The 25,958-nt window shown below is 34.8% G+C and overlaps 1 protein-coding gene across 1 annotated transcript; it reads right to left on the bottom strand.

Annotated features, from left to right (window-relative positions):
* Window positions 1-5,240: 5,240 nt before the first annotated feature.
* Window positions 5,241-25,104, bottom strand: LOC132271028 (regulator of nonsense transcripts UPF2). The gene is made up of 18 exons (XM_059772260.1): window positions 24,898-25,104; window positions 23,579-23,669; window positions 23,040-23,127; window positions 21,895-22,097; window positions 18,907-19,251; window positions 17,254-17,358; window positions 16,943-17,070; window positions 15,734-15,910; window positions 15,512-15,593; window positions 14,851-15,141; window positions 14,532-14,729; window positions 14,298-14,399; window positions 13,645-13,896; window positions 13,315-13,533; window positions 12,522-12,692; window positions 10,215-10,400; window positions 6,499-6,975; window positions 5,241-6,178 (listed from the first exon to the last, which is right to left on the bottom strand). Exons 2-18 carry the CDS (start codon window positions 23,639-23,641, stop codon window positions 5,675-5,677), a joined length of 3,591 nt encoding a protein of 1,196 aa, XP_059628243.1. The 5' UTR covers window positions 23,642-23,669; window positions 24,898-25,104; the 3' UTR covers window positions 5,241-5,674.
* Window positions 25,105-25,958: the final 854 nt, after the last annotated feature.

Raw genomic sequence — 25,958 nt, 5'->3', positions numbered from 1 at the left:
AAAAATCAAGATAGGTGTCTAAAAAAAATCATATGAGAGCTCATATGAGATATTGGTCATTCTGATTAAGGAGTCAAAACCAATTCTTTCACACACCTATTTCTATCCTTAACCATTTTTTTTTTTTTTCTTCTTCGAGCACGTATATTGATCTCACAATACACGCATCATTTAAGTTAGAAGTACGGTTCGAAAGTGAGATATCAAGAACTTATCTTCCGAATCTCTATCAACGCCGCTATGTCCTGGAAGACCATTTAATTAAACAATGACTATAAATATGTGATTATATTCCTATGTTATTTTTATTATTAATTGATAATGATCATAGTTTTTGTTACACTACTTAGCATTCCGTACAACATCAATTTGATAATTTATTTTATACTAAAATAAAGTCATTCTTTAAACCATGACTACAAATTCTAAATTTCACAGTTTTCAAAGAATACATTTAATTTGGGGCAGGGAGAATAAAAAATAAAAATGAAACAAAATTTTTAAGAAAACATCATGCATGATGTCAATTGCCATCCAAGGGTATTATTGTCAGAAAAAAGTCAAATCACCAATTTAGTGGGAAGGAAAGCCAAAAAAAAAAAAAAAGAACCATGAAGAGAGAGAAACCTTAATGGAGACATGAATTGGTGTCAATGTGATTGGGGCACTATTCCAACAGAACCCATCACTGTCATACCAAAAGAAGTAATGATAAGAAAATTAAATCTGGACCGTCCAATCCTCGTCCCTTTACATAAAAGGTCACATGTGATTGGAAACAACATGCTTGGCCAGATATGTGCTCAGAAATCAGCCATATGTAATTTACAATTTCAAATAATTATTAATTTGTTTTGGTAAGACATCTTGTCAAGTTGTGATGCAATTTGTGGATGTAGACCTATAATATATTTTTTAAATTGTGGATGTGAAATATATATATATATATATATATATATTTTAAAATAGTAGTCCAAAAAATCTACAAATGTCAGTGTGACCAATGCGCAAGAATCTGCATGCCCTCCCAGGTAGAACATTTCCGCTTATGGTGAACCTTAAAAATCAGTTACCAGACAAAAACTAATCCATGTCCAATTAATTAGTAAATCTTGTCTCAAAATACTTCTATTATTTGAAAAAATAAAATAAATGTATATATATATATTTTTTTCCAAATAACTATATTATCTCCTACGACACAGGATCGATTACACAAAATTTTACATTAGTTATAAAACAATTTCAAATCGCTTATATAATAATTATCTTGAATATTTTATACAATAATTTCGAAATATGAATATTAGGATTTTAGATTAAATTGTTACATAATTACATTTGATAAATCAAGTTTTGACGTTGATTAAATTAGACATTTTCTTTGTATTTCTCGAGTTTTTTTCTTTTTTCTTTTCTTGAACTCAACCTCTTATTGGGAGTGTTAGTACATTTTTTAAGTAATGCTTTTATTAATCTAGGTCAAACAAAAACTTTCTTTTTATAAACTAATAAAAATTAGAAAATAATTTAAAATTGGTGCCCGAAAACCATTCTTCTAAAACAAAGTTAGAAAAGACCCCATTCACTTCTTTAAAACTATTTTCTTTAAATTGATTTCTAAGAAATAATAAGTACGCAGACCCTTATTTATGCTTAAGAATGAGTAATTTATAAATTGTTTATACTATTTTCTTGGAATAAATAAAATTATAACTATTCATCAAAAAATTTATTAGTGTTTATATATATATATATATTTTAGACGAGTAACCTGACAAGAAATGAGTGAGTTGGCTAAAATGGAACCGGCTCAATTCGAACAGTGACTGGGTTTGCCAAATCAAAACTGGGGAATTGATATCGAATACTGACTCGTTACCATCACAGTTGAGTTATGTGGGACCCAAGTGCTAGTGTAACACAATATCTCAACTCCATCCTTATCTTGCCAATCATCAAATGCCACGTGGTTCCTCGGCAAAGAGCAATAAGAGAAAGCTTAGATGTATATATATTTTTAATTGCATAAGGAATGATTTTCAAATTATAAAACTCTTTTATCTATTTATTTAATTTTTTATTAATGGAAACCATCTAGAGAAGACGGACAAAACACCTTAACTTTTTTTATCCCATTTCAGTTAGGAATTCTAATACTATATTTGGGAGCATTGAATTGCCGACCTTAGATTTGAAATTGTAAGAATTTTTATTTATTTATTTTATCTAATTACAGATAAAAAGTGCCCATGCGATGTTTTTAAAATTGAAAAATATAATTTTTCTTTAAACATCTAACTCAAAATAAATAATTCAATTTTTTTTTTTCTTTTTAAAGCTTACATCCCGAAACTCAATTGAAGCTATACCTCATGCCCTAAGTCACACCGAGAGGATACAAGAGTGTAAAAATGACGAAATATAGGTTATGCATAGTAAATTCGAGAGCAAGAACATTTACAAAATGAAAAATAAAAAAACAACGAACAAAAAATAAAGACACCACTTATTTAAAATAATAATGTGACTTAATTTCCGAGAAAGAATATAAAATGAAACGACCAAAAGTTGTTAGTCGTGAAGGATTTTATGTCATAAAATAAAGCAATGAGCTACGTGGTTGAATCTAGACTGTCCAAAAAAGTAATAATACTCTATTGCATCGGATTCTGACTTCACCAAACAAACATAATTTATGTTATATACTAACATTATTTAAAGAACTCCTATCTCCCAAAAGTGACTTGGACATTATTTATATTATTATTTTAATATACTCCTATGAGATATGAAAAGCATATGACCATGAAGATATGCGGTTTCTAATAAAAGTTGGGTTCTGCCCTCTCTGCAAGTGGGCTAATGATTAAGGAGTTATATATTATTATACTACTATTATTTATATTAATATTAGATACTACTATTACATTATATTTATATATTAATGAGCTTAAAAGGTTAACGATTTGAAGTTTAAAAATCGAATAATTTTGACTAACTTATGTAAATAAAGATTGACAATATTATAACATTCTTTGGTTCGAAAATCGAACAATTCTAACTGATTTATTTGAGTTAGGACCATTGGCGAATCTAGACTCTAGTAGGCTTGAGTAGTTGAGAAAAAGACTGAAGTAATTTTACCACAGTTTAAAAAAAAAAAAAAAAAAAAATAGTAATATTAGCTGATTTCAAAATAGACTAGCCCACCTTGTCATGCATTTTTAGATCTGTCTGGTAAAAACTTACATTATCATGATATCATTAATATCCATAATCTATTGATGACATTATGATGTGCCCTATTGTCAGTCATATCAATAATATGAGTCCTTACTCTAATAAAATGAATCGATGCGCCTGATTCCCTATCATTGTTCTATGCAAAATTAAAATATTATGTTGACTTGTCGGTAGGGGTACGAGGTTTTGATGCCTCTAATTGTACTGAGACAGGTGGTTAATTCATCTCACTTCGCGCCAAAAACCATTTCTTTACTTTCCTTTTGTTTTAGTCCCACTTTTTGATTAATTGACCAAAATATCCCTTCTTCATTTCATCAGCGCCTCAATACACCAAATATGATATATGGACCTTATATTCTTCTACCCTGCAGAGACTATTGTAGCACTTTCTTGTTGGGCCTTAATTTATTTAGTCACTTATGGTTTGATCCAGTTCTATAGACCGGTAAATCCAACTATATGGTTTGATCCAGTTCTATAAAGAAATGGTTCTGTTAAAGAATTGTTGATTAGGTTCGATTCCAATTTGAAATTCAAAAAGAGCGAATTTACGATTCCACTACTTCAAATGGAATTGAGTTCAACCTTATGCTTCGTTTGGTTGGAAGGATGGAAAAATAGATGGAAGAGATAGGAGGAAGGATGGATGAGATATCCCTAGGAAAGAGAGGGTGTCTTTCCCATTTTATGTTTGGTTGAATGTAATGGATAATAGAAAGGATGAATGGAGTGATACTTTTTTCTTATTTGGTTGGAAGGAAGGGAAGGAGAGTTCTTATATTATTTTTACCAATATACCCTTTTATATAAAATTATAAAAGGTAGATATTTATTTCAAAATTTTTGAAAAGGTTAAAATTGTAAATTACCAATTCATAGGTAGTTATGCCTTCTTTCTCTCATTCCTTCCCCCCAAAAGTGGGCGGATAGAAAAACATAAAGGAAGGAGGGATGAATGTTTCCTCCTTCTCTTCCCTTCCCTCCAACCAAACACGAAAATATTTATCCATCCCTCCTCTCATCCATCCCCCCTCAATCCTTCCCTCCAACCAAACATAGCAGTATTTTTAGGACTGTTATGAAGGTTTTAATTCTGATCTCAGAACCAACCAAACCGAATTCTGTGGACTCCTATTAGTTTTTATTATTGTTATTTATTTGTTACAATATATAGTCAAGAAAATACTTTTAAAGATAAATAAATAAAATGTCACAACTATTAGTTTTGTTCTATCAGTAATTTGTCCATGTTTGTAATATTACTAATATATATATATATATATATATATATATATATATATATATATAATGAGTGAGCATGAATCATGTGGAGTAAAGTGAAGATGTTCCAAAATGCTTGGATGACACACTTAGTATAGAATAAAGCGATGTTAATCATTTACATCCGAGATAAAAAAAATTGGGTCCTACATATGTACCTCTTGTGGCACACACTATATTCCTATCTGCATACAAATTCATATATTTGTTTTGCTTACACTCGCACCTTTGGAGAACCAAATTCTTACTCAAATTATTCTCTCAACTTCATCCACATTATTTTCACAACATAGTTATTTTCATACTCCAACCAGTAGGCACCCAACAGAATCGGCACCTTAAAATTGAAATTGTCCGGTGACAGTCCGCCATCTTCAGTGTCGGGAGCAGTCCCCCGTCTCACATGCACTCAGTCCCCCATCTTCAGCGTCAGGTGCAGTCCTGGACAATTACCCGAATATTCCCTTGGGGTCACACCATCTCACATGCACAGGACAAGTACCGGAATATTCCCTAGGGGTGGCCCCAAGGGATTCATGCTACTGAAGATGGCGGTTAGACTCATTAATTTCAAATAATAGCTTGTGAGAATCAGATTCTCTATTCCTTTATTCATTAACCTGGTAGGCTGGGCCTATAATTTTCTGTCGTATCAAACCCTGTAACTTCTATTTCCAAGCAAAACAGTTTCACAACTCACAAGCACGCACTTCACATAAAATTCGCATACTTTCTTCATATATTGACAAAATATACATTGGTGTAGATTGATTCACGGAGTTCAAGACCTGAAAAAATTTAGGACCCCATACATCTCTGAAATTCCCCACTACATAGCTCAATATATGTATATATATATATATATATAACAACCCTTCTCTGTCTTCATTTTCCAAATTCCTACACCGCCATAGCAACAGATCAACTTGAATTCTAAGCTTACTAATATATCATGAAAGAGAAGGAAAAAAAAAGGTCAGTATTCGGCTCCTTTTCTCCACACCATCAGAGGTTCATAACATTTTGCGACCAACTTTGTGTATATAGCATGGATCTTGATCAATCTTGTATTGGGTTGAAGAGTGAGGGCGAGCTTAGGGGCAGATGGCATCTCTCTAGCTTTGGCAAGTTAATGATATTACTTTTATCTTCTCCTGCTATTATAAAGTCCACCACTCGAATAATACTGATGACGGTGACGTGATCCAGCAGTTCTCCCACCATGTCCGTCCCATGTGTGGCCCCGATTGGCGACTCTGCTGCTACCACTTTGTGTCCAGCCTGTTGGCTGGGTACCCAACCCATTAAGCTCCTCCTCTTCTCTATCGTTATACTCCAACACCAGTCTTTTGATGTCTTGCTTCTCTTCAAGCTCAGCTGCTTCCTTCAGTTTTGTGCTCTGCACAAGTGAGCAATCCCTAGGAATGTACATCTGCTTTGTTTGTTGCTTGTTCCCACGCTTCACAAGAACTTTCACCTGAACCTCCTTGCTTCCTCCAGCCTCTTCATCCAGTGTCTCGTCGCCACTCTCCCCATCAATCCCCCTTCCATGATGATCCTTGGTAGGACCCTCAAACACATTCATTGGTATCATCATGTTTAATGTTGGGCGGGAACGCAATTCCAGCTTTCTTGAATCCAAGCTCTCCTGCACTCATAGTTTAAACAATAGGGCATTAATCCAGTTGTAACCCTCAAACATCATTGCATATAGAAAGAATTACAATTTTAACAATGTTTATGTGGGGAAAAAAGAAATACAACTTTAACAACGATTGTTAACAGAGTTACTGTAGAGACCAAATCCTGTTGTACACTAAGCATGGAAAGGGAAGTTAAAAAATATGAGATCCGGCCAACAAATCTAAACTCTTCTTTTTCCTTGCTCATTAGAAACATCTAAGTGACTGCATTCAGCATGTAATAAGAATAAATTTTTGATAGATACACCAGAAGTTTAAAACTTGCCTGCATTAGAGCCCTAAGTTCTCGGTCAAAGTCAGCTTCCTCCTGTGGATCCACCTGTGTCACCTTCTGCCTGACGTGGACTTCATCATCATCATCAGAAGCAGGTCCACCCCCATCATCGTAATCATCCTCACTGTCGGACCCATCATCACGATTATCTTCATCTAACTCTTCTTCATCATCGTGACCATCTGGGTCAATGGTGCCACTACCAGAGTCACTGTCACTGTCCCTGTCCACTATGACCTCATGCACACCACCATTTTCCTCAATACCATTTGCAAGGTTTTGTCCATTGATAGAGATGCTGCCAGAAGTACTCCTGCTTGGAGGTTTTTCTGTGTCTGAGTGCTTCTCACTGTTGGCCTTATCAGTTGAAACTGTCCGTTCATGCTCCTCAAGTTCAATTAGAGCCATATTAACTTCTTCAATGGACGAATACCGTGCCATGTTGGGTCGTAAATCTGCAAATAAGTCCTGCACATGTTTCAATTTATAAGAATACTATATTACACAAAGATGGATGACAAACAAAAATAAAAAAATGGAGATGATCCTTCAATTTCTAAATGTGAAGAATAAAGACTGGTTCTTGAAAAAAATAAATAAAGAAACAAAGAAACAAAGCCAGCAAAAGGAAAAGGAAAAAGAAAGTAAATCATCTCTTTTAACAACTCAAGCTCAACTTCTCTAGCAATCCAATAAGATTTGGAAAACCAACAATTTGAACTAGTTAGAACAATTCCAAGTTTCCTAGAAAATCATGGAAGTTCAATTTGATTACTGAATAATTTCAGTGTCATCTTCCTTCCAGAATTTTTTTATTTATTTATTTTCTTTCAAAGCTAAGACACACTCCTATACCCACTTTATCACATTGGGACTTGAACCCTTGACCCCTTCGGGAGCCGGAGAAGAGTCCATACAAAGCTTGATGGTCATCCTAAGCAACATCACCGTCACCCTTGCCTTAATCCCATATTAATGAAGTCGGTGACATGAATCCTCTTTTTCCATTTTTTTCTATTACAAGCTTGACGGTCATCCTTGAAGATAATTCACAACAAATAATAACAATAATCATAATAAATAAATAAAATCCAAAGCAAATTCATGGGAAAATGTAGCTGAGGCAAGCAGAAGAATTATTTGACTGCATATTCGCATTTGGTGAACAAATTGCCTCACGAGGATTTGATGGAAATCATAATAGAATGGGAACTCAAACTCTACAACTAAGTTATAAAATGATAGCATCAAGTTTGACCCATATTTCTACTTGTGCTTGGATTCAATCTGGCAATGACTGATATAGGAGAGGCCATGCTATAATTTATGTATATAGTGGTTTCCTAATATACTTTATAAGTCTAGACTTTACAAGGTCTGTAATGCATCTTCATCATCATTCTTGTGTTATTCCAAATGAAGGCTGTAATGCATCACATTTTTCAATCTGTTTTTCTTCTCTCTTTTTTCTTTTTGTTCAAAGAGTTCTCTACTCAATTGAGTCCAACTTTTACATTCGTTTTCCAACTTTTACTTTAATAAATATGAAGGCCCAATTTCCTTGTCAATCTCTTGTGTATATATCTTACCGATATGCACACACGCAGGAAGCAGCTTCGTGTGTTTACATGCACCTATAAGCAGGTTCATGTGCATCCCTGTGGATCACATGTGTGCACATGGCATTTGTGAATAAATTTCAGCTGAAGGCCCACAAACATAGGTCTGTAGGAAATCGGCTGCAAAGGCTGCCAAAAATAGAGCAAGGGGAGAATCTATTACAACCATATTTATATGTTTATAATATAGATACGGTTATATTATAAATGCAGCCCATTTTTTAAAAAAGTTGCAGAACACCCACACCATTCTGAAATATGCAGCTAATCTTTTGCATGGCTAGCACGCTCTAAACACACAATCCTTTCCCAAACTTGGTTCCACATAATTTTTGAATTTTCTTTTTATTTTTGTAGTCTATATAATATACATATATATACACATACATATATGCATGCATGTACATAGAGCGCATACGAGAGAGGCTAGAGACCTATAAAGATTTCCAAAAAACACATCCCTGTTATCCGCCTCAAAGGAAAGATTCAGCTTCCATGATGTCTAAGCAAGAGACTCAAGAATAGCTCTAGAATCTATGAGTAGGCTCTCCTCCAAAAGACAGTATTCCACTCCCTCCAAATGTAGCCCATTAAAAAACAAAATGGGGTAGAGAGATGGTAATCTCTTACCAGTAACCTCCACTCCAGAAAGGAACTGGACCACCAAGTTGCAGAACACCCATACCACCCAAACAAATGCAACAGCATCAAAAGCCATCTAATCACTCCAAAGAAGATGAGAAGGTAATTTACTGACTCCACTGCCCGTTCGCATATGCAACACCAACTAGGAATAAAATTATTCCCTTCTGACTAGGTTATCAATTATAAAGATCTTCCCCAGAGCTGCGGACCATGTAAAAAAGCCTCGCCGGAAACTCTTAATTCAGAAGTATCCTCCCTAAAGCTTGTAGCAACCCTGTAACAAGATTTGAAATCAAACTTTCCAAATGTTGATGTAGCCACCCCACCTTTTCTAACTCTACCCTCAAGCCGACGACTCCATATAGAACACCTTCATTATCATAATCCGCCTCCTAAAAGAGATGTCCCTCCAACCTCCACCCTCAATCCCACTATAGCCTTGATGTCCTCCTCACCAACCTGTCTCCTAAAATCAATGTCCCAAGACACAACACCTTGAATCCCTAAGGGACCTTGTCATGCCAAAGGTCCTGCAAGAACCTCCATCTGTCACCATGTCCCACCATAAGTTGGATGTATCCTACTATTCCTCTCATCCTGAATGGCCAGTTCCCCAAGTACCAACATCGTGTAGGCTATTCACCTCCACTGTACGCAGTCCCATCTTAGACATTTCCTATTCCAGGAAATGTCACCCTAAGGAAGATCTCTATAACCACATCCCTGATAGAATGTGATTTAATTCCTTAAATATCCTAGACTCTGCTGGCAAGAGTAAAATCTGTCTTTCACTCAACTAGATTATATTTGGACTCATCTCCCAAACCTCCCCAGAAGAAATCCTTCTGCAACTTCTCCAACTGTCTTGAAATGGACACAAGAATAGTGAATACAGAAATGAAGCATGTAGTCTACAAAAATCATTTCTGGTAAAAATGACCCCCTACCTTTAAAAAAATACCTTGACAGCCTCCTTTCAGAACTCTCCATTACCAACTGATTCAGCTCCAATGGATGATCGCAATAAAGCCCAAGAAAGAAGGGCGGGGGGAAACTACTCCATTTTTTGCACTAGAATACACAATTTACATTATTGTATAGCTAATTTTTCTTATATTTTCAGTAGTTTTCCCATCGATTAATGTCAAATCTGTTACGTAAAAATCTCAAAGAACATTAGAATGACGTCATCAATCTATCAACTTGATTTTCAATTATGAACAAATTAGCAAAAGATGTAGTAGTAGTTCTTAATTGACCTCCAACATCCTGACCAAAATTTCAAGCACAATTATCAATAGGGAAGTAAGTTTTACCCATCAACATCTTTTATTACATTATACAAGATCTAAGTTGCAAAGCGTGGCCTCTTACATTTATTCAAGATCTTCAATATTTAAAATAAATATAAAAAGAAAGAGACAAAGATCTGGGAGAACTCACCTGCAAGTCAAATTCAATATCCAGAGGTAATGGACTTTTGCTGAGTATGTACCTCTGGAAATGAATCAGAAATCGGTTGAGCTTCCTCTTTGAAGAACCTCGATCAAAATAGTGCCCACAGGTTTCAAGAAGTGTGGTAACCATCCTGATGCGGAAACAATCTTCTGGTGGATCCAACGTATCTTGCTAACAACATGAAAGCCAAAAATGCATCACAAGGGGAATCAGCAAGCCCACAAAAGTTGGTAAACAGTCATGCACAACCCATACTAAAAAAATGAAATGTCGCTAAAAATCTATGTTACATGTACTCGAGTATGAGTCAGGTTCAGGTATGTGTCCATGCATTGGACTTTTCATTTTCTGAAAAACAAGGACTTAGATACATGGCTCGATATAAATATGTTTAATCTTCTCCTTTCAATTTCAAGGGTAATATCATATCTTCCATTGCAAAGAAGTGTTCAACATAGTCCCTTCACTCAATTTGATGCCAAACTGCAACCGAATAAACATACAAATATGGTTCTTAATATTAGGTGCATTACCGAACAAATGTATTGGGCACATATCCCGTATCCATGTCCATATGTCATATCTAAAACATGGGTAATTATGCATTTCTGAGAGTTCATCCAACATGGCTAGAAATCCAGTTACATGGTACAAAATAAAAGATTTTTTCTCATGGGCAATAAAGTCTGAACCCGAGTTTTTGCTCAATAGTAGCTCTTAAATTACTAGTTACCACTAGGTCAAGACACCAGTTAAAATACATAAATATAATTAAATAAATGCACCTTAAAACTAATTGTGTGATTTTATATTCATATGATTTTCCAATTGCCCCATAACAAAGTGAAATTTAGTTTTCAAGCAAAAATGTACCATTGAAGCTCATTATTTAATGACCAAGAACACTGAAGTAGATATTAAATATCACTTGGTTTTCATTTCAAAGGTTCCTAATAAGCAACTTCTTGCATGCATGATGTAGTAACAAAACATCAGAACAGTGGCAGAGCTCAAAAAAATTTCAAGTGAGGGCAGATGATTTTTGAAAAATGATAAGATAATAAAAAATTCAATTGAGGGCCGAACATTAATGTACTCAAAGGACCCACAAAACTTCATTAAAACCAATAAAGGTGCATTTTCTACCATTCCTATGGTGGTTTCAAGCATAAAAAACTTCATGATATGCTGCAATAGACTTAAGGGGCAGTTCAATAATAGCCACCATAGTCTGCATACCTCGCCAAACCATTTTCTGCACTAGACCTACCACTGCTATTTTCAGATCACAGAAATACAGCTCGTTGCTCAGATTCCAGTTAGGCAAACCTGCCTAACTGATCCAATTTCACTTTTAGCAACTATTGTACAATTATTGCTTGAATACAAGGTTGTATCAAAAGGAAGAAGTTCTGAAGTACCACCAGGAGCAGTATCTGGTGAGGAATTCAAGGCGTTTGAAGAAGTTCAAAGGAAATATGATTTTCAATGGGTTTCTTTTATTTGACAAGAGTAAAAACCAGTGGTAACCAAAATGTTATCAACTGGATCACTGTTGACAGGATCCTGATTAGGGCATTTCTGTATTAAAAAAACTGGGACTCGCTAATGATGGCTATAAAGTGCAGAATTAGCAATCCATCTACAACAACATTTTTGAAATGTCATATTTGCAAAAGTTAAGCTCTAGACAAAGTTTTAATAATTTAACACAGCAGATAAGTAGTCCAAATTACTTATTCCCAAGACTCCACCAAATATTGATCCCAGTTCCTTACCGAATATATATATATATATAACGATCCAAGTTCTCTTTGAGTTCAAAATTGATAGTTGCATTTCTTTGACATAAATGCATGATGACTTATTTTCTGCAGAACTTGAAATTCAAAATGTGATGTCCATAGTTCAGTCTGTCATGAGCTTAATTTTAGATTTTCACAACTAGGTATGAAAGAATTCCACAAGTCAAAACTCAAGGTACATTAATCTCCCTTCTTGAATTCTTGTATGTATCAATAATTGGATAGATATATGTGATCGAACGAAATTGACAAAGAAATTGTAGCACGTGGTGAAATGTTCAACATGGCAGATAAAAGGGAATGATAGTTTAGGTTCAATTCTTATCATTGTAAATCAGAAAACGTGATCAAACCATATTTAAAAATACATTTGAAACCCGGATACCATCTAAGAGACCAGGACATGCTTGCATAATGAGTTTTGATCTATCTAGGAAACACGTGCTGACTATACGTTCAAGATCATATAAAAGATACAAATCCATACCTCCGCTGTCCCATGGCCAAAAAGGAGTACTAAATAGAGTGTATCAAAAATAACAGATGAATCCACATGTTCATAGTTGTATAGCTCCCCTAAGAACCGCATGTGGGCAATGCGTCGTTGCTGCATCCCATAGTCATTCAATTCTAATCCCAGCCTAATTTCCTCCAAAACCTGAAAGTAAACAACATATCTTGTTGTAGTTTCACCAAACTCATCTAGAGACCATCAAAATGAATGCCAGTTGCAAACTTCTGAAATGTGAAATAAGGCGCAAGCATTATAACTGAGGAACAAAAAGCATAACATTTTGAACACCTTTACAAACAAAATCAATAAAAATTGATTTAAGTCTGAAACTCAGATAGGGTTTACATTTATTTAAATGAGTTCACTACCATATTTCCATGAATTAAGGCACAATCACAAGATCCAACGGCTAAAGTTCAAAGGATATACAAGACAATTACAGCACTAGGTTATTACAGCCAGATTGCCCCATGCCATGATCATGCTAGCCCAATTTGGGTAAAAGGTAAAGCTTCCAAACACGTCCATGAATAACTGACTGGAATGGTGGTGCCAGCTTGCCTCGTGGTAGGCATTCATATTACTAACTATTCATGAAACTAAAATTTGCAGAGCCTAAGAAATGGCAATCACACCACTTAGCAGAATGCTTTAGAAAGAACGATATCATTCTCATTTTCTACTATCAAAATCATGTTTATCAGGAATCAACTAATATGATTGATACTGAAGAAGGGGGGAGGGAGAAGGAAAGAAAGAAACCAACCTCGTCAACAACAGCTACTGCAAATTCATCATGATAGCGACTCAGACCAGTTGTAAGTGAAGCAAGCAGATGAATCTGACCATATTTTCCTCTGTGAACTTTCAGAAAGCATTTTAAAAGGTAGGGCTCACATTCACTCCATGGCAGTTTACGAAGTTGTCTCAGCACATGCTCAATGGAAGACTTATCAAGATCTGAGAAAAGTAGTTTTCTAATATACTGCAGGATTCATCAAAGAGAAAGCTGATTATTCACATAAATCAAATGAGACAGTAAATTTATTCAACCAGAACAAGATCAACACCTGATCAACCAGAACAAGATCAATACCTGATGCAATGGAGGACGGACTTTCGAGACTCGTGCAGATTTTTCTGGTGGTTTACACAGGTAATAAGCATTTTCTACAAGGGTACTATGACGAGGATCCAAATTTTTTACATTTTTTAAGCGCATCAATATCTCCAGCATGTTGGCCATGCGCACAGTAGTTTCAGGAGACCGGTAAAGGAAACGGCCGCAAGTCTCAAGAAGATTGCAAGCTACGTCAATGTTATGATGAGTAAAATCATCTAAACAAGCCTGATAAAAGGAGAATACAGTACTATAAGTAAAGAGAGTACACTAAAGGTAAATTTCTCTATCAAATTTCAATGAACCGCATGAACATTCATATTGATTTTAAAATGAACTTCAGTCAATCAGATAGCAAGCTTAAGTGAAATAAATACGTAAAATAAGTAGATCTTATAGTTGAAAACAAACAAAAATATCACAAAATTTGCTCTTTTACTAGCACAAATGTGCAGTGTGGGTCAAATAAATGTTGCTCTGGTCCGGGAAAACAAAAAGAGATAGAGAGATAAATAGGCAATGCATCCATAAATTTGTTTAACAGTCGTTCAAAATTCAAAGATAAAATACCACCCAATTAAGCAACAGTACCAGAAAATCATTTATTGATAGACTACTCTCCATCATACCTTCAGACAACTGAAAACAAGGCCAGCAGGTGCAACTTTAAACTTGCAGAGTTCTCCAATAAATCGAATATTTCTGATCTTTGTTTCAATGTTCATTTGATCCTGCAACAAAAGGTACAGTTGTCTGTGAATGTCACATCAATTTAGCCGCATAACAATTTAAAATATAATACAAAGTTGAAAAGCAGTCAATTCATATTTTCACAGCAACAGAAATTGAGATGTTATTTAGACCTTCTTATTTATTAAAAAGTTGAACTCCTCCTCCAGCAGCTGTAAGAGCATGGAAGAAACATCCTTCATACAAGTTGACAGTGTAGCAACCATGCGTGAGTAGTATGCCAAAAGTTCTAGAGATGTCCTGGGAACATTAAACAATGCCCTCACAAGCTTTTTCCGGCTGGACTTTGAATTTAAATAACAAAATTCTACCTGGAATAAAGATAATATATTAATAAAAGATGATAAGATCTTCACTGGAGAAGCACAATACATTAATTAAAAGAAATATAGTATAGAAAATTAAAGCTTAGGCAAGAAAAAGTGTGATTACAGTCAACTGATCAATCAGGTCACGGCTCACAGAACCCGGAAGCCTTTGCAGTAAAGCATCTAGATTAGTTCCCTCAAGACCTTTAAGTTTCTCCTTCTCACTTTCAGCTTTTCTATCAGCATCCTTTTCTTTTCCTTTCTCTTTGTCTGGATCTTTGAGCTTCTCTTTATCTTTTTCATCTTTATCCTTCCCTTTCTCATTTTTTCCATCCTTCAAAGCTCCAGAATCTGCAGAAACTTCTGCAGTATCTTGAGTACCCACCTGAACTTGGTCTGATTCAGGTGACAAATCCTTTGTACAGAAGATGCCCACAATAAGTAAATAGAAAGAAAAAGTTCAGTAAGAACTTAATGAATTCAAGATCATATACTTAAATATACAACTTTCATGATATATGTTCTATAGTTATACGGATACTGAGCACCTCATATCATCCTGTGCCATAATTGTAAGGATGGCCCTAGGAGGTTGGTAAATAGGAGAAACATAGATAACATCCTAGAAGTATTCAGAAGTGATTTGTAACGATTCGTAACAAATAAGCAAATAGTTTTCAAAATAAAAAAATAAATAAATAAAACCAGCAATTTATTGTAGAAAGTCACAAGTGCCTAAACAAAAGTTTTAACCCTATAATGAAAACAGTAAACTAATCCCTTACAGTTGATTGCTCTTGTGTCTTTGGAGATTGATCGTTCACCTTGGGTTCTGCTTCTCCCAGTAATACTGCAGGAACAAATGCTCTGGAAAAAAGAGAGCATATAAACATGGGAGAACTGCATGTTAAGTGACCACGACCTAGAAGACTATTTGATCAACAAACATGCTCTCATGTTGAACATATGCAATTATCCCTTATCTAAATAGTTCCAATCAAACGAACCTGAGATCTGGTAAGCATTCATAAAAAGCCCTCGTATCTTCATCATCCCACATGGCTTCAAGAACAGAAGAATCTTTTCCTGCACCAGTAGACGTTGCATCCTCCCCAGTTGTGATCCTCGTTGTGTGACCATCCTCTGGCATCACAGGAGGTTGCATATCAAGTGCTTCTGCTAAACTGCCATATAAAGAATTCAAAAGAATTAGAGTAATAAAAAAAAACAAGTTATAAAAAAAGAATCATAAGGTAAATACACAAGATAAGATAGCAGCAGATAGAAAAGAAGAAACAGAAGATATTCAAGAAACATGATCACAAATGCGAGTAACACTGAAGAAGTAAAAACGATATATGACACGGGAAATGCACCACTTTTGTATAAGGGATGCGTTCCCCTTTTGAAAGCCTTTTATTAAATTATTACTTATCAAAAAAATGCAACCTAGAAAAAAAATGGGGAAACCGAGAAAGGAAAATCTCCATGCAAACTAATCAGAAACCTAATGTCAAACAGAGTGGGTCAGGACACAACAACATTAAACAACCCAAAAGGAGAAAAGGTTAAATGAAAATTCAAATGCAGAACATGCAGATTATTCCTATAAACAATATGTTGAATAGTCTCTAAAGATTATTGGACACCATCACTGAAAACCTCTCCATACATAAAAGAACTCCTGTAAATCAAGAACTTCCTAAATAATAAGACTCAAGCCATTCCAGACAAGATAATAGAAAACATGATCAAACAATATAATCCCTATACAGATGGAACATTCCATATTTGTCCATATCCAGGGAAGCCAGAGCTAAGTTATGTAGAGTTCTCCAAATACATGAAGTATCCGTGTCAGCACATGGTAAGGATATGGGCATTGGATATGTGTCTAACATGTCTAGTAACTCAAGATTATTACTTAATTGTACCCCAAAAAAAAAAAAAAGATGAATTTATTTTATTACATTATTGCTACAAACAAGTGAAGTTCCATATTAAACATTCTATACCATTATTGATTTTTATGTTAATTTATAAAAATTTGACAACTACCAAAGGTATCTCCTCTACCACCCAAAGTGGAAGGTGAGGGTTCAGGTACCCATAGGGACAAATGGCGTCAAAGTTTCTTGCCAAGGAAATAATAATGATAATAATAGCAACATGAGAACCTGAAAAAATTCTGTGAAGACAATTTTAAATTAACTTACGTTGATACACCACGGTACAGTTGGTCGTAGGATTTTCGCAGCTTTTCATACGAAGAAGCATTTTCTTCGCTGAGCTCACCTTTAGCATTTAGAATCTTTGCATTTTCATGCTCCATTTGACGAAGTGACTTTGGTTCAGGAAAAACCAGTTTCGTCAGTTAAAACAATTCAGAAATACAATAACATAAACGGAAAGAGAACAGATTCTTCATCCAAAAAAGGATGGGTTCATGACGTAAGATTGATCAACAAAGCTTTAAAATCTGCACCTGACATGAAAGCAAACTTTTGTAAAGGTAGCTTAATCTTACATTATATTCTGACTGAAGTAGTTCTGCAGCTGCATCATGATATGTATGAAATGCCTTTTTGAAGAATTTCTTCTGATCTGCTGTGATATTAAGGCCCTTAAAAAGCTGTAACATATGGCAGCTCAATCAGTTACTTTAGAAAAGGAGGGAAAAAATGGCAAGACATTTGTTCCCACTTTGTTAGTAAGTTTTAAAGAGATAAGAAAACAAAAGAGACAACAGTTCTTATCCTTTAAGTGGAGAAAAGAAATGAAGAGAAGGTGACAATTTGTCCCTTCATTTGGGAGTTTTAGGAAAGGAAGGGAAGGGAATAGAGAACGAGCCACCATAGGTTCAGGGGGGGCAGCTGGCCCTATCAATTCATTTTGTTTTTATATTTATAATCTTTTGTATTTAATTTTGTTATATTTTACAAAATGCCCCCTAAAATTTTCCAATTCTAAAAATTTCTCTAAGTCTGTCTTGTTTTTTTTTTCTCTTTTACTCTTCTTCTACAAATTTCTTTGATTCCCTTAAAAAATGCACTGATGTATATGTGCAGTAACTTTTTTTTTTCTCCTTCTTATTATTATTTTTGTCTCTTCTTATTCTTAAAATTTATAATTACAATTTTATGAACTTAATGGCAGTATTTTATGTTTCTGAATTTTTCTTTAATGTAAATTTTTGTGAATATGGACAAATTGTTTGAACCTTGATTATTGCATCGTTGCTAACTTGTTGCACTGTTGGAAAAATATATATTTTATGATGTTCAATGTGCCTTCTCCCCGAAATAAATTCCTAGCTCCATCACTGGAAGGGAAGGGTCTTCTTTGGGAGTTTATAACAACAAAAAAGAAAAAGAATCAGTGTTTTCTTATGTTAGAAGGGTAAAATATGAAATCTAAGATAAAATGAAGCATAAATAACTCAATTTCCATTTCTTTCCCTTTTTGGAGAATAAAAAAGGAGTGAAGTTATCCCCTTTCTCTTTTTTGGTTTTTGTACAGCTCTTGGGAAGCGTTCCCCTTTTGAACTCTTTCTAATACATTTTTACTTATCAAAAAAAAAAAAAAAAGGAGTGAAGTTAGAGGTGTTCATTTTCTCCTACTTCCCTTATTCATATAAAACTCCCAAACAAGGGATAATTGGTTTCCTCCCTACTTATCTTATTTCCCTTCCCACCACTTCTTCCTCACAACAGTGTCAAAGACCAAACAGCCACAAGTTACAATAGAAAATTGGAATATATATTTGCAGTTAAACAATGCGTTGCTTAATGCTCTCACAAGCCTTCGATTTCCAAAGTGTATTTGTAACCAATTACGAGAACCTTCAAAAATCACAAACATTTGTACAAAGGCTGATATCAGTTTTAAGAAAAGGGAATTGTAAGATACCCATGAACTCAGATTTAATTTGAAAAGCATTGCTATGAATTTTGTGTAATCCCCATAGTTGAATTATACAACTGCTAACCACACTTCAACAGTACAGGAAAAACAACTACTGAACTGACACAACAACTATTACGTAAGCCAAATATTTCCTAATAAGATGATCAGAAGAATTGATTAGAAATCTCAATAGAGAGGCAAGAAAGACGTGCATAGCAAATATGTAAGATTAGTGTAGTAATTAGTCATTGAAAAGATCACAAGGAAGTTGCACCTCTTCAAGAACTTCTTGTCCAGACTGAGGGAGTCCAAGGAAATATCTCGCTTGTCGCGCAAAACTAGCAAGAAGTGACAGATTAGTTTGAGTTGCATCTCGGTCCTTCAAGTGCTCTACAGCTGTAAGATCCTTGACGATATTAATGAAAATGCCACAATCTTCTATAACTCCAACAAAGTAAAGTTCCATAAGAAGTTTTAACGTGCTTCGCTTCTTCATGGCTCTGGAATTTCTGTCGGTGTCCAAGTCATCCCCAGATTTTCCAGGAAAGAATATTTTCAAGAGGCCTTGAATCAAACTAGGTGCGAAGTCTTTGTACCTTTGATGAAGCAAAGAACAAATCTGTTTTGGGAGTAAAAATGAAAATTGAAAAAAAAAAAAAAAAAAAGAACAAGAAGAAGAAGAAAAAGGAATGCATGTTAGATACAGCAATGTAGGCCATTAAAACACAGGGATAAGTTATAAATGTATCCTTAAGTGTTCTGTAAATATCTGCAATTAACCTGACACATGAAAAGCATTCACAATGGTATACGAATGGGATATACCTGACCAAATCAGCGCACACAATTTGCGTGAACTATGTTCTATGTGTAACAGATTAAAGAATGAAACAAATATCAACTACAATCCATTAAAACTAAAAGTTTAAAAAGTCACGCTAGCAAAAATATCAAGGCTCCGTCTCCTAAATAATCTCTTATAACTGATTCACTTCTGGCCAGAACTAAAAATCCTGTCTTGTCAGTGCTATTCCAGCACAAAAACATCAGTGGTCACATTTGATGAGGCCAACATAGTAGATCATATGTACTAAAAGATCAGAATAATCAGTTCAGTCAATCTGATACCTATCAGATTCTCTGGATGATGGAATTTTTTTTTTGAGAATGCTTGCTGGTAAAACAAATTAAAACCTATCGAATCAAATGAAATCGTGTACTTTGATTAGTTGGTACCTACCAAAATAGAAAAATCTGGAGTTCATCTCTCTCTCTCTCTCTCTCTATCTATCTATCTATCTATCTATTGTTCCCAGATCTCTTTCAATCTCTTCTTTCTCTCTCCCATCCCTAGATCCCTCTCAATCTCATCTTTCCACAACTCCGTTGCCTCCTCTTCAACCCTCCATGGCCACCAGTTGATCTGCCACGTCTCTACCTAATTGCTCCCCACCCCCAAAAAAAAAGGCACCTCCTTTCCTCTTTTACTCTGTCCTAAACAAGGAGAGAAAGTTGAAAATTGAACTTTTGGTTTGTAAGAAATCAGAGCTTTGTTCTCGACTTCTTATTCTTGCTCAGAAGGTTCAGTGTTTGATTGATCTAAGCACAAATTGTAGTTAAACCTTGAAATCCATTTCATCCAAAGATTAAAAAAAACTTAGAGTTGAAGCTTTTAGTCCATAGGAAATTGTTGTATGACACCATCTGTTAAAAGAAGAAATAGGAAATCCAAATCAAACCGATTTGTAGTTGACTATGGTGCAAACCATACATCTGAGCATGGTGCATACAACTCCTATGTATTCGACTGGCCAACAGCTCAAGATATCAAGTAGAAAACAACATGAATTCTTTGATTGACACGTAAATATCTAAATATCACCATCATCCTTGCCTTATTCCATATGAATGGGGTTGGCCACATGAATTCTCAGTCCCCAATCCTTTCTATTATCCGCCATATCACCTACCATGTTTAACTTTTTAAAGTCATTTTTAATAACTTCATCCCACATTATTTTTGGTCACCCTCTCCGTCTCTTTACCTTCTATGAAAATTAAACTTCCTCTTCTCACTGGCACATCTATAAAGCTCTAGCGTATGTGCCCAAACTATCTAAGTCTACTCTCTCTCTTATTTCCTAATTGATGGATGCCACACCTAAATATGTTAATATATACCAGATATATATATATACACACACTGACATCTTACCTTTTCTATCCTTCTGGTATTATCTTCTGTTATATAATTTATATTTGGATTCAGTGTTAGTCCAAGATCACTCACCCACCAAAGCCTCAAGATCTCACCTTAAACTCAAGCTAATCCTTTCCTCGTATTGCTTGTCTGAACCCAAAATCCTAGATTTGTCTCCATGGGTCTCGCATTACCCCCTTCAAAATCTTCACCATTTCCCTCCTCACCCTCGGCATCACTGTCCTCTTCTTCCTTCCCCAACACCTATGACCATGCTGCCCCCTTTCGCTTCTTCCTTCACAATAACACCAATGCGCGACAACAAGTATTATGGCTACTCAACGACTTTACAGAGAGTTTAGGGAGAGAGACTATAGAAGTTTAGAGAGAAATTACAGTGTTTTAGAACGAAAAAGTTCAAAAGGGTATGCACCAGAGGTAAAGAGAGAAGAGAGAGAGAGAAGAAGAAGAAGAAGAATACATACGGCTTGAAGGGAGAGGGGAGAGAACACAGAGAAAGGGAGAGAGTATTCAATATTATACTGCAGGTTATATGTCCTGTGTACACTGGATATGTTAGGTGTACTTTGGTCCTAAGGCAAATGTGTAGTTTCATCTGATTTAGTATGGGTGTTTCAGGGAACTGAAGGACATACCTGGAATTAAAGTAAAATTGCATTAACGTAAAATGACAACCTAGTAATGACGGAGGAATCTGAAATTCAATGAAACTATAATGAAGGCTGACAATAATAAAAATTTTACGGCATGTAGTTAGGGCATACCTTAGGAGAGGCTAGTGTAATTTGCCCTAATATAAAGCAAGGATATAAGCTCAACCAGAGTTTAATTACAATTTCATTAGACCTTTGGAAATGCAAAAAATCTAATTTTCAAGTGGTGTTGAACCCCACAAGAAAAACAACCACCTTAAATTTATACAACATGCTTTGGTTAAAAGATATATACGTTAAATCAACTGAAGAAAAATGGTAACTAAAAATAAAAACTGAAAGAGATTGCTGTACTGTCCACAGTAAATCAGCACAAATGAACAGCTACCTGAACTGCGGCTTGTATGTCTGAAGTTCTAAGCTTGGCATCACAAATAGCTGTGACCGCTTCGCTAACGAATTTGCTTAAGTTGACACCTCGTAAATCATCCATCAAACCTTCCCGTTGTTCTTCATTGATCTGTTTAAGTTTTTTAATAACTGCTGTGTTGCGCCTAATGCTGGAGTCTAATGTCCTGAGAAATCCTGAGTCTGGAACCAACAATACATGATATCAATATCTAAGGACTAAGGTAAATATGAATTCGCTATATAAAAATCAAAATATCATCAAACTAAGCCAAGAAATTACAAGCTTTTGGTTTAGAATCACATTTTGTATCTTGCTAAAACTGGGATAGCTTATCCAACTCTACAAAGGGAACACTAAAATCAACCAAATACACGAGTGCATTTGTGTGTTCCACAAAAGCTGGATGTAAATGAAAAGGAAGTACCAAAGTTTTACAAGCACAGCACAGAGCTTCCTTTCAACTCACTAAATAAACAAATAAAATTCTCCTTGTTGATTTGTATGGTGGGGTGTTCCCACCCTTTTTTGAAGTGAACAATCACCCAGACAGACAAGCGAACTACAAATTAATGATGTATAAAGAATAACTTTTAAAAGGCAGGATATTCAATTTTTTTAACAAGCATAGCTTTCCAATAGTGATATCTATTACATTATTTTTTAGTTTTGCCCTTGACTATTTCACTTTCACCTCCAACTCAAATCAGTCTTAACAGATTTAATCATCAACATGCACTGCACAGGATCAAACAAACCAAGTGGACTTTTGCTTATGCAATCACTGTACTGTACTGCACATGATAAAACAACATGACTCTTATTCCCCTCACCATACCCGTGCTGATACAACAAAAAGTGGTTGTGAATATGGGATAAATGTCCAACCTACAAACCCAAATTGAATAATCCAATCCTCTACATGTGATCATAGAAGAAGAAGAAAAAAACTCAAATAGTTTGATACCAGAGAAAAGTTTCCTACATTTATCTTGTTCAATTATGCATTATTACTGGTAAAAAAGTATAAATAAATAAATAAAACTATAGGACAATAAATTATTTGATGATAAATAAAACTATCTTGTTCAAACAACATTCAGTTCAATAAAAAGATCTCCAACCTGGCCTTTCAGGGTTCAAATTACTCTGTCGGAGAGCCATTTTTGCCTCCACTGATTTCTTAAATTCCTCAAGACGAGCAACAGCCTCCTGTAGCCCCCCAAAAAAACAAAAATCGTCTTCACAAAGTTAATTCTTGAAAGTGAGAACTCTCTACATTTAAGCATAAAAAAGTAAAAATAAACAATACTTACATTAACTGTAAACTTTTTCTACAACAATATCATGTGTGTTGAGTGATATATATATATATATAGAGAGAGAGAGAGAGAAATAATACTTGTTCAAAATTAATATTGGTTTAATTGAATATATGATTTAATAAACAAACAAACCATTGTTGCTTAGCATAAAAAATCAAGCGAAATTCCCTAACAACTTGGTTAATTAACTTGCAACATCTACTTCTCTCAGGACGTCCTTTATTTTTTATAAAAATGACAATTATTCTCCCTTATACTGAACTACATTGTGCACAAGTAAGATATTGAGTGTTCAAGTCACAACTCATAAACTACCAGAGTCAATACAACAATCTCACCTCACCATCTTGTTTCCCATGATGTCCATCTCCAACACGACTGTCATCCTCAGGATGTTCCATTTATCCACCAACGATAGCAAACAGTGACCTATTAACAATAAAAATGTTACATATGGGGGGAGAGAGAGAGAGAGAGAGAGAGAGGGGGGGGATTGATAAGAAATGCAAAAAACCAAAGGCTATCATGTTCAACTAACTTTATATCCTTGAAAAGATAATGAAATCATGAAACAATTACAACTTCGTGAAGCATTCTAAGGTACAGGTCACAAGAATAACCAGACATTGTAAGCAATCAGAAATGAAGAAAATTAGTTCAAGAAATAGCCTTCAAACTCTATGGAACATAATCACCCTTTCAATCATGAACTTTAAAATATTGACTTCCATTGCTTTCAAAATGCACTGGCAAGCATTGAGTTCCCTAGCTATGAAGTGCCATTTATGATATGTCAGTGTATTACATTTTCCTTCACCATGCCCATTGTGCCACTGTTAACATTTCCCACAAAGTTTATATCTGGTAGTCATCTAGGGAAGACAAAGTTCCTCAAGCATTCTCAGAGATACGGCCATTTCATTAGACAAAATAACAAATTTCCTTGATTTTGGTGCACAACATTGGCAGAAGGTAGGGTAATTAAAGGATAGAGGGAGGGACAAGCAAGGATTCTTGAGTTTCTGAAGAGTGGACCCAAAAAAATAAGGGTCTCAGAGAAAGAGAAGATACAAAGAACACCACACCTGAATCGGAGCAGAAATAATCCTACTTCAGTGTTGCTATATGGGGTTGCAGATTGGTTGTTTTCAGGTAAAATTCCCAATAAAATTAAAAGAGAAATGGCCTTGGAAGGGTCAAAATATCATTTCAATTTAAAAAATAAAATAAAAGGAAATCGTGAACTAACAAAATTAGGGTAGAATTATCAACATCTATAGACACATAAAAGTAATACGAACCCAGACAGCCATCTTAGTTGTGATCGTAGAGGGTTCGGGACAAAGACCAAAACTATTGAGATAGCAATCAAAACACCCATTATAAAACCAAAAATATCATCTGTTTTAGGCAATTGCACAAACACATTTTCAGACTAAAACAATGTAAAATCAGTTCCATACTAAAATCAACATGAATAGAAGCGGTAATCAACTATTTTAGCATATCGCGACAATTACAAATGGAAACGAGTTAAATTCGACTTGAAAAACATGAATTTAGTTTACGGATTAAGAAAGAACGATTCAATTTGTCAGAGAGATCTCTATAACAGAGAATTGGATGATTTGAAGTTGAAAATGAAATTAGGGTTTACCTGGACAGATATTTTGGCGGTAAGTCGCCGGAGAAACGAAAGTTTCACTCTGCCAGAGCACCGGCGAGTGGTCTATTTAAGAGAGAATTTTTAGAAAGAGAGAGACTTTTGAGAGAGATAGATTGTAACCCCGGTGAAATAACCCCAATCGAAAACCCGACTCGAATCCCAACCGAGAGTATTCGCAGGTCCGGAGCACCGAGTTTCTCCTGTTATTCAAGTTTTATAGATGATCATACGGGACCCACTGCATACAATTTGATGAGTTCTGATCCGTCGGATCTGTGTACTTTTTCTCTGCTAAGTTGACAATTACTATCGCCTAGTGTCAATTAGGACGTCATCGAGACAGCTTCGGAATGGAGCACTCATTTCTCAAACTCGTCCGATCAATAAAAATATTTTTTCAAACCTAAATTATTAGGAACGGGAAGGGGCGCCCCTTATACATATTTTTTAAAAATAATAATTCAAACTTCAATAAACTTACTATAAATTTTTTCATAGGATTGTCGAATATTTAACAATAATAACAAAAAAAAAGGTTGTTAAAATATAAAATTATCATAAAAAATAAAGAACAAAGAAAAATATAGCTAATAAAATAATATTTATTTATATAATAATTATTAATCAAGACAATTTTGAAACTTTGCGAGTTTTAAACTCTTTTATCAAATTTGCCCTTGACCCGATTAAGATAATTTGTAATATGTCCGAGGTTAGATTAACATCCATAGTGTCAACCCACAATGGTTCTCTCTCTCTATATAATATATATATATATAAAGGTATACCTTCACAAGATTGTCTTTTCTACACGCTCACATTATTGTCTCTGGGCTAGTTTGACATTCACAGTGTCAACCCACAATGATTCTCTCTCTAAAGGTATACTTTCACAATATTATCTGCCTCTACACGCTCACAATATTATCCCTGGCAAATTTGAATAAAAAAAGATTATGATGGATTACTTGATTCAGTTTTCTAAAAAGAATATTTTTATTTTTTGAAAATTGAAAGATTAAAAAATTATACAAATATCTGGTAAGTTGACA

Source organism: Cornus florida, unplaced genomic scaffold (genome assembly GCF_030987335.1).
Source record: "Cornus florida cultivar Cherokee Brave unplaced genomic scaffold, ASM3098733v1 CherokeeBrave_3.0.0_Hap2_Chr08, whole genome shotgun sequence".
In the NCBI taxonomy this organism is placed as follows: Eukaryota; Viridiplantae; Streptophyta; class Magnoliopsida; order Cornales; family Cornaceae; genus Cornus; species Cornus florida.
This window is presented reverse-complemented; position numbering and strand designations above follow the sequence as displayed.

What these genes read in the sequence shown, in the direction of transcription:
- LOC132271028 (XM_059772260.1), bottom strand. Translation starts at nt 23,641, where the DNA reads ATGGAACATCCTGAGGATGACAGTCGTGTTGGAGATGGACATCATGGG. An exon ending in GACAAGAAGTTCTTGAAGAG is followed by an intron (nt 17,359 to 18,906) that starts GTGCAACTTCCT and finishes CATATGTTACAG; the next exon opens with CTTTTTAAGGGCCTTAATAT. An exon ending in AGACACAAGAGCAATCAACT is followed by an intron (nt 15,142 to 15,511) that starts GTAAGGGATTAG and finishes TTCTGTACAAAG; the next exon opens with GATTTGTCACCTGAATCAGA.